This window comes from Mus pahari, chromosome 13, assembly GCF_900095145.1.
Source record: "Mus pahari chromosome 13, PAHARI_EIJ_v1.1, whole genome shotgun sequence".
NCBI classification, from domain to species: domain Eukaryota; kingdom Metazoa; phylum Chordata; class Mammalia; order Rodentia; family Muridae; genus Mus; species Mus pahari.
In genome coordinates this window covers 38,103,546-38,112,953 of record NC_034602.1, presented here as the reverse complement: position 1 = coordinate 38,112,953, position 9,408 = coordinate 38,103,546, and the positions used below count along the sequence as shown (strand labels likewise).

General features: G+C 45.7%; 1 protein-coding gene across 1 annotated transcript; it reads right to left on the bottom strand.

Annotated features, from left to right (window-relative positions):
* Positions 1 to 1,510: 1,510 nt before the first annotated feature.
* On the bottom strand, positions 1,511 to 6,743 carry Med28 (mediator complex subunit 28). The gene is made up of 4 exons (XM_021210943.2): positions 6,568 to 6,743; positions 4,567 to 4,633; positions 3,239 to 3,351; positions 1,511 to 1,965 (listed from the first exon to the last, which is right to left on the bottom strand). The coding sequence occupies exons 1-4, from the start codon at positions 6,724 to 6,726 to the stop codon at positions 1,768 to 1,770; spliced, it is 537 nt and encodes a 178-aa protein (XP_021066602.1). The 5' UTR covers positions 6,727 to 6,743; the 3' UTR covers positions 1,511 to 1,767.
* Positions 6,744 to 9,408: the final 2,665 nt, after the last annotated feature.

Sequence of the window (9,408 nt, the reverse complement as noted above, 5' to 3'; positions counted from 1 at the left end):
AAAAAAAAAAAAAAAAAAAAAAAAAAAATTCACTAAGCACCAAGAATGATTTGGTATTTTTATCATCCTCTTTATTATTGAAAAGCCAGCCAAAATGTAACCAGTTTTAGCCAAAAATGCAGAAACAGCCAAGTTATCAATCAGTGTGCTTCAGAAAATGCATGGGTTTTAAGTTTTTTGTTTGTTTGGTTTTTGTTTTGGGGTTTTTTTTTGGGGGGGGGGTGCTGGAAATTGAGGGGAGGTGGGGCACATCTCATGTAGCCTACAACAGCTCCAAACTTGCTATGTAGCTGAAGGTGAAATTAAACCTTAAGCCTTCTTCCTCTACCTCCCAAATGCTACCATGCCAGCCTAAATTTTTCAACACTCTATTTAATTTATTTATTCTAATTAAGGGGACTTGATGGCCTCAGACTGGTTCTAATTGGTCCAGGCACTAAATATCATACAATCAAGCATACACATGAAAATAGTAAGACCTTGCATAATCAAGAAAATTCCTAATTCTAACAGGCATACAATAGAGCAACTAACATAGTCACAATTCATAAAGCATATGTAGAACTTAAGAAGTTGACAAAATTAAAAACAAAACCCTGTGCCCTGAGATAGAGCAAAGGGGCATGCAGAAGCTTGAGACCATCTGGCAGTGCCCAGACTAGGCTGGCAGTTTAAGATAGAATTTGGGTGAGGTACAGGGAAGGAGTGAATGATTAATCATGTTAATGATTGTGACCTGGGCTAAGGCTCCAGAAACCAAAATGGACAAAACCAACCTGGAGATGCACTGACCATTCAAGAGATATGGAGAATTTGTTTTGGGTAGAGAGGTGCTTGACTTTGAGGGGTGGGGGAACAAACAAAAAACAAGCAAATGAAACTCAGACAATCCAAGCAGGTCTTTGGCCTCATACCTCACCCGAGCCTTCCCTGGGACTCCACCCTGACCATCACAGCCCAGCCCAAGCACTCCATACTCAGCATGCCATATTCCTCATGTGTGTGCCCTCAAGGCAGAGCGAGTAAGGACTCAGAGAATGGAACTTAGCCCGGATAAAAACCCAGCATTGAGGTAAGTATCCTCCTGTAGCCCTCCATTAGCAGCAATATTCTAACCCCTTCTGAGCCACCTGTGAAATACGCTCGCCCTGTGCAGCTCTGGAAGCATCACACTGCCGTGCCCGATTCCTCATGAGGTAGCTCACAGTTTTGGAACAGCACATTTACATATCTGTCTACACTACCTACCACTAGTGTAGCTATTAAGGCTGATAACCAAACTGTACATCCCCTGGCTTCTCAAATTACTAAACATTTTTTCCTTCAGGTTTTTCACCAAATTCATAGCTTAAGAAAAAAAAAGGGAGATGAGTCACAAAATGTCGTCAAAACAAATGGCAAAGACCAAGTAAGAATGTGTGTGATGACCCTAAAAGCCTAAAGATTAAACAGCAACAGCGCTTAAGATTAATAGAAACAACAGCAACAACAACAACAAAAAAAAAAAAAAAAAAAAGAACAAAACCAAACTTTATTTATCAAAGAACGAGGTATTTTATAAAGTATTCAGGAACTTAGAGGACTAGAGGAGCTGAGGCAGGGGATCACAGAGTCAAGGCCCATCCCGGCTTCACACTGAAACCCTACCTTATAAATAGGGACATAAACTAATACTAACTCATTATCCAACAGAGTCCTTCCAATACGCCAGGTCTGTAAGGAAACATGTCTGGCAACACTGCAAGGCTGCACCACAGGCAGGAGGGCTTAGGTCTGCTTCAGAGGTGCAGGAATGTTGGCAGACGCCTGCTCGAGGAAGGCCAAGGACCCCTGAGGCATATCAGCTGGCTTCTTGTGCTGCACATTGATGTCCTCCAGCACCTGCTGCCAATGCCTCAGCTTTGTCAAGTGCTTCTGGACCAGCGCATCCTTCCGCTGCAGTTCACTCCTTAGTTCTGAGACATCCTACAGAGGAAAGTGGTAAGGGGGAGAGATAAAGTGAGGAGGTCAGCCATCTCAAACAAGAGCAAATGAGGAAAGGTCCTCCTTAGTCACTGAGAGTACTTAGCCCTTAGAGCACTAAGGAGGACCCTGGGGCACACGCCTGTCATCCCAGCTACTCCAGAGGCGGGGGCAGAATCATGAATTTTAAGGCCAGAGTGAGTTCAATAATAGCTTGGGTAATGCAGAGACCTTGTCTCAAAAATTGAACAAGAAGAGGAAGAGGAGAGGAAGAGGAAGAGGAGAAAAAGGAGGAGGAGGAAGAAGGAGGAGAGGAGATATAGTTCAACTAAAATACAAAAATAAAAAAGAAACATACTGTTAAAGAGAAATGATTTTTGTAGGGCTAGTGAGAGGGCCCAGCAGGTAAGAAAGCTGACTGCTCTTCCGAAGATCCTGAGTTCAAATCTCAGCAACCACATGGTGGCTCGCAACCACATGGTGGCTCACAACCACCCGTAATGAGATCTGATGCCCTCTTCTGGTGCGTCTGAAGTCAGCTACAGTGTACTTATGTTTAATAATAAATAAATCTTTGGCCGGGCGGAGGTGGCGCACGCCTTTAATCCCAGCACTCAGGAGGTAGAGGCAGGTAGATTTCTGAGTTCAAGGCCAGTCTGGTCTATAGAGTGAGTTCCAGGACAGCCAGGGCTACACAGAGAAACCTTGTCTCAGGAAAAACAAACAAACAAAAATCCTTTCTTTCTTCTTCTGCTTTAAAAACAAAACCCCAGACTCCCACAATCTAGCCCTGGCCTGGGACTTACGATGCAGACCAAGACTGGTCCCGCCTGCCTGTGTCTCCTGAGAACTGTGATTAAAGACATGAGCCACCATGTCTGGCTACAATATTTATTTGTTATTCTGTAGAGTAAATACACCATTTCCTATGCACAAGGTACCATGAAAAGCGATTTGGGAACAGTTACAGTTCCTGTTCAAATTAACTTTTACTCTATACTGATGGTTTCCTAACTTTTCTCAGGAGGCAAAGCTTGCTCATTAAGAACACTTTTCCAGGAAAGCCAGTGTGTGGAATGAGCAGGCAGGGCTGTCTGCAGCTCTGCTCCCTCTCCGATGACCTCCCTGTGTCCAGGCTGTCCTAAATGCTGGCACCCTCATCATATCCATGAAGACCTCCTACAACTCACAGGATGAGGGGTCATCTTGTTTAGAGACAGTGGAATCCAAATGACATTTGTTCTCCTTAAAAGTTGAGAGAAAGTCAAATTCGTACCTCTTTGATAACTTGATCTGGTTTCTGGACAGATAACTGCAACCTTTTTTGTAAGAAAAAACATTCTGTCTGTCTTGCAATGTCCAAAAACTTCTGGATACACTGATCAACACCTTAAGAAAAAAAAAACAGAGAGAGAGACCCAAAAAGTTTATATATATGCAAGATGTGTGTGTGTGTGTATCCCACACCTCAAAGAATAATTAAAATATTAAAACAGTACTTTCTCATAGACATAATTTGGGATTTTAATCTGGATGAGAGCAATAATAACCATCTTCAAGTTCCCATGTAAAACTAGCATGAAATAGCAGGTAATTCATTTTTTTTCTCAGGTCAGAGACCTTACACAACATAAACGTTGTTAAGTCTTCCAAAGAAACACAATCCAGACTCTCAGCAAATTAGGACAATTTCCACTATAAAAAAAGCTACGAGATACTGGAGATTAGAATATGCGTAACAGGGCAGATTGTGGTACACTCCTTTAATCCCAGCACTCTAGAGGCAGACACAGGCGGCAGGCAGATCTCTTTGAGTTTGAGGCCAGCCTGGTTTACAGATTGAGTTCCAGGACAGCCAAGTCTACACAAAGAAAAAAAAAGAATATGCATAATAGACTTATATTTCTGTCAGAGCCAGTGAAAAAGAAAATCAACAAAATTTGTGGGTTTTTAAATAAATAGCATTCATTAGTTTTACATCTTAGTACTTGTACTGGCTAGTTTTGTGTCAACTTGACACAGCTGGAGTTATCACAGAGAAAGGAGCTTCAGTTGGGGAAGTGCCCCCATGAGATCCAGCTGTGGGGCATTTTCTTAATTAGTGATCAAGGGGGAGAGGTCCCTTGTGGGTGGTGCCATCTCTGGGCTGGTAGTCTTGGATTCTACAAGAGAGCAGGCTGAGCAAGCCAGGGGAAGCAAGCCAGTAAAGAACATCCCTCCATGGCCTCTGCATCAGCTCCTGCTCCCTGACCTGCTTGAGTTCCAGTCCTAACTTCTTCAGTGATGAACAGCAATGTGGAAATGTAAGCTGAATAAACACTTTCCTCCCCAACTGCTTCTTGGTCATGATGTCTGTGCAGGAATAGAAACCCTGACTAAGACAGTACTCATATGAAAAGCTCATCTTAAACGATTTATAAGGACTCAGAAAATATGTCAGCTAGTGAACCAAAGAGAGAGCCAACAATTTATGGGGACTCTGCACACATCTTACTCCCTGGAAACGTTCCAAGACACATGCAGGGCTAAACACACAGATATAAAAGTCAACAGTAGACATCTTGCAGATGACAAGAGCACAGTGTGCAAAGAGGGAACTCTTACCAGTTCGAATTTCTTCCTGATCAGTCCCATTGACATAATCCTGACTCACAAGGGAAGCAAAGCAAGCCTGAGTGAACAAAACATAAAAATAAGTTATATAGACACCAGCTATTAGGAACAGGAAAGAGCTTCTCCCGAGGCCACTCAGTAAGTGGACACTTTTTTTGCATGTGTACTTAAGAAGACATCAGGCCAGTGTAGATACCTGGCAAAGCAAATCTCAGCTGGTCTAGCACCTGAGATGCTGGTATTTGCTGGCCTCGTCACATGGTCGTACTCCTGCCACCTTCCTCTTCCTCACTGTCTTATTCAACCCCATCACAGCCACGCCACTCTGGCTGACCCTTACATGAATTGTCTATATTACTATGTCAAGATGTCACCTGTCTACTCTTTCTAAATGGTAACTCCTGTTCATGCTCTACAGTGGAGCTTGGCAAGCTTTTCACAGAAGTAACTGATGTTACTGTCCATTCTTTTTAGCCACTGTTATTTGTCGTCTACCAACAGCTCTGCCTGTGTGATTCAGCACTATATTCTGAGTACATGGGATACATTTGGCATATAATAAGTAACAGGTGTCTGTATAATAAATGGTTGGTGTCACGTGGCTAATCAAACCCCAAAGAGGGAGTTTTGAAAGGGCGCCAGTCAACTGAACTGTAAGTGTGAGTGCGCTGCAGGGGCACAAGCAGCCCTCAGAAAGACAAGCATGGTGGCAGCTGATGGAGGAACACAACAGGGGGGAACAGACCCCGGACAGCAGTGAGCAAACAATTACCGAAAACAAAACACAAAGACACAGAACCAAATTTAGGTTCCAAACACAAGTCATAACTACACGCAAAGTTCCTCTCAGAATCAATGCACCCTCCATGCTAGCTCCAGATCTGATGGATAGAAACAGTCACAAGGGTTTCCCACTCCTGAAACAGCTCAACCAATCAGACTGCCTATTCTGTGTACAGTAAAAGTTAAGTCTGGTTGGACTTTGGGGGTGTGAGCATGATGTGCAGATTTCAGGAAACCACAAAGCTTGGGGGTGGGGCTCCAGTAGGCCAGGCAGACTTAAAAAGAACTTAACTGCAAGCCAGGCAGTAGTGCTGCACTTGTTTAATCCCAGCACTGGGGAGGCAGAGACAGTTATGTGTCCAAAGTCAGCCTGGTCTACAGCACTTGTTCCAAGACAGCCAGGGCTACACTGAGAACTTGTCTCCAAAAACGAAACAAAAACAACAAAAAACAAAACTTTAGAAACTTTAGTTCCTGCTGCACCTCCCAGCCCCTCCACCCCGCCCTTTATCCTTTGAAAAACATTTCAAGCATGGACCTTTACCTTTATCGACAGTCAGTCTTAAGGAGGTAAAAAAAACAAAACAAAACAAAACAAACAAACAAAAAACAACAGCGTGCCCTTCTATTAAAAGCCTAGAATTTTAGGACTGGTGCGATGGCTAATCCCGTAAAGATGTTTGCCATCACACCTGAGTTCCATCCCTGCATCCAAGAGTGATGGACCCAAGCGCTCTACCAAAGTTTCCTCCCAAAGTAAGAATTCAATTTATGCCGACAAAGAGCATTTACCAAATGAATAGAAAACGAAAGCCAGAGACGTCAAGGGGTGGCACCCAAATAGAGCTAACAGGTAAGCAGGGGCCAGGGGCCATCGGAAAACCTACACAGAACACAGGGAAAATCAGGAAAAGCGTCCAGTATGTGACCTGGAAACTCAGGGGAGCTCAGCCGAGTGAGCGCGCTCCCGGGAAGACCAGATCCTACTAGACCCGCAGGGGATCCAACCAGCCCCGAGGTGGATGGGAGTTGGGCAGACTTCAAGGCCACGGTCTCCAGAAATGTCGCGGCTGCGGGGATAGACCTGAGACCACCGGCCATGGGTAGTGCCCAACCTACGGCAGGCGACTTCCATTCCCCGGTTCCCCGCCTCCACTAAGCGCCGGGACCGAGAAAGGAGTTAACCTGCGCGCCCACATCTCGGCTTACCTCGAAGGATGACTCCAACTCGTCCACCAAAGTGCTGTTAGATGGTCTCGGGGCCCCGGGGGCTGCTTGCAGAAGCGACGCCTGGCCTGGGAGCCCGGGCGGCGGCGGCGGAGGACCTGGAGGTTGCCCGGTGAACATCCCTCCCAGGGACGCCGCCATGTCTGCAACGGCGGGCGGAAACGCCACCGGGGCTGAGTGCGCAGGCGCGGGCAGCCTGATCACGTGGCGGAGGTGGTCACGTGACGGGCGGTTACCCGCGTCGTTTTTTCTGGGCGGTCTGTTTATAGCCGACCCGGGTTTACTCTTTATTGACCTTAAAGGCTGGGACTGGTTTAAACCAGTCACTTGCGGAGACCCGGCCTCCCTGCCACCAGCCAAGCCCTTGGGCTGTCCCTAAAGACCTTAGACGAGTCTTTTCTGCGCTCCTTTAGTAAAATGAGGAGTCATCAGTTTATTCTAGGGTGATTAAGGGCTTGAGATGTACCAAATGCCAATCTAGTCACTTGTTCTGGCTGGAACAACACAAGTTCCCTCTAAATTCTGGAGTGAGGTGACATCCTGAAGGCTACCAGTGTTCCTGGCACTTCTCTAACCGTATATGATAACACCAGAGGGAAAGTGGTTGTATCTGTTTTATGCTTTAATGTTTGCTTGTTCATTAACTCAGAAGCCAAATAGCATTGTTGTTGTTGTTTAATTTTACAACACTTTAAAAAAGGAAAAGTATCAGCTGAGGACCCACAAGACCAAGTTTTTGGCCGAAAGGAGATTTATCTGCCCTAGACAGAGGAGTAGGGAATAAGTAACAGGAGAAAGGATGAAGAGGAAGGGAAGGATGGGGAGTGGTATTTGTCACTGGAGGATAAAAGACAGCCTCTAGATAGAGAGGAGACAAATGTGGCACATAGGAAAATGGAAGTGTATAATGGTGTTAGAATGATGTGCTCAATTTTAATTGGGCAAGTTAATTAGGTGAGCCAACGGGGACTTTTCATTGCTGGACTTCACTACGATGATATCTGCACCTTGGTAGTCAGCCTCAGGAAGTGGCCAAATAAGTGAACAAACTTTGGTGGCTAGCTTTAGGAACATAATCTAACAGTTCTTAGCAAAGCAGAGGAAATGGAGGAGCAGAACAAGGCTTGCCAGAGCCATGCTCAAGTGAGCTAGTGTCCCTTCAACTTAACTGAGTCCCTCTAGTTTCCAGCTAGGCATGTTTAATAATCTAGACATAGTAGTAAAGCCCCCAAATAGGAAGAAAAAACCCATAAATACATACAGCATTATTTGTAGAGTTAAGAACTGAGGAAAAATGCTTGGGAGTGAACAGCTAAGTGCTCTTTGATGTGGAGGGCCTCTCTAAAGAGACCTCAGTTGGAATGGAAATTTAAATAGAAGACCTTTTAGAAAAAAAAAAACCCTAAAGAAATACTTTGGTTAGTCAGTTATCTATAGGCCCAACATCCAGAACTCTGTCTGGCAAATATAGAGAAACATTGTTGATTGAAAAATAAGCACAGAGGCTTGAGCAGATGGCTGAGCTCAGGCTGGGAAGGCTGCATCTCAGCACTGGATTGGCCAGGCTGCAGTGGGCCCACGGCAGATATAAGTTGAACCAACAAAGATGGCAGTGCTGCTGTTGCAAGTTGTACAGGCAACTTGAGTCTGACACTTAACTCACTTGTCTCAACTATGCTCTGAGCACAGATGAGGAGGTGCTGGGTCTATGTATATGTGAGTGGATACCATCAGAACTGTTCACATCCATTCTGGCATTATCTTGCAACGTTGTGACAAAAGAAAAGACCATGTAATGATTTCTTCAGAAGAGTCATCTGTTGCAGGATATTTGACCACATTGTGAACCATGAGACTGTGTTTCTAGTTGTGGTGTGGCTCAGCCTTAGCACACACCTTTAATCCCTCTGGCTGGAATACATACATGCTCGTAGGGCATACCTTTAATCCTAAACAATGAAAGTAAAGTTAGTTTGTAAGTGATGTCTAATTGAGAGGCAGACAAATAGATGACTCAGAGAAAGATTTGACAGAGTAGGATGAGAAGAGAGAGGAAATGGGAAGCTACTTAAGAGAGTAGTGGAGACTTTTCCCGACCAAGGAGGGGTGTCCGCCCAGGAGGGGTCTCAGTGACTGAGCTGGTAGGAGAGCCATCTTTGCTCCAGTGCACTGCCGGGGAGAGGGCGGCCTGCAGAAGCAACACAGCTGCTGGGATAGACTCCGTTTCTGGCTCCAGACATCCGGCACCTTTCCAGCCAGAGGAGAGGTGTCCACCTGGGAGGGTTCTCACTGCCTGACATGGTAAGAGAGCCATCTTTGCCATCTTTGCTCCCGTGAGTTGCCGGGAGAGGGTGGCCTGTAGAAGCAACACAGCTTCTGGGAAAGATCCCATTTCTGTCTCTAGACGTACGAGCACCTTCCCCACCAGAGGAGAGGTGTCTGCCCAGGAGGGCTCTCACTGCCTGAACTGGTTGGGGAGCCATTTGGCTCCAGTTTGCCTAAGCTCCAGTCTGCACTGGGGAGAATGTGGACCGCAGAAGCTACACAGCTTTGGGACAGGCAGAAGCAACATAGCTTCTGGGACAGACCCTGTTTCAGGATTCAGAAATTTGGGCACCTTCCTCACTGGAGAAAAGGTGGCCACCTATGAGGGCTCTGTCTGCCAGAGCAGGTGAAAGAGTCATATTGTGTCCAGGGTCCCCTCGGTGGCTAGTCTGTGCAGGTGAGTGAATAAACTGCAGAGGCAACGCATCGTCTGGGACAGGCCCTGTTTTAGGTCTACATCTTCAGCCAGGAGGCAGATCTGAAAGCCAGGCCTCTGTG

What these genes read in the sequence shown, in the direction of transcription:
- Med28 (XM_021210943.2), bottom strand. Translation starts at nt 6,726, where the DNA reads ATGGCGGCGTCCCTGGGAGGGATGTTCACCGGGCAACCTCCAGGTCCT. An exon ending in AGTTGGAGTCATCCTTCGAG is followed by an intron (nt 4,634 to 6,567) that starts GTAAGCCGAGAT and finishes TTGTTCACTCAG; the next exon opens with GCTTGCTTTGCTTCCCTTGT. An exon ending in CAGATCAAGTTATCAAAGAG is followed by an intron (nt 1,966 to 3,238) that starts GTACGAATTTGA and finishes TTTCCTCTGTAG; the next exon opens with GATGTCTCAGAACTAAGGAG.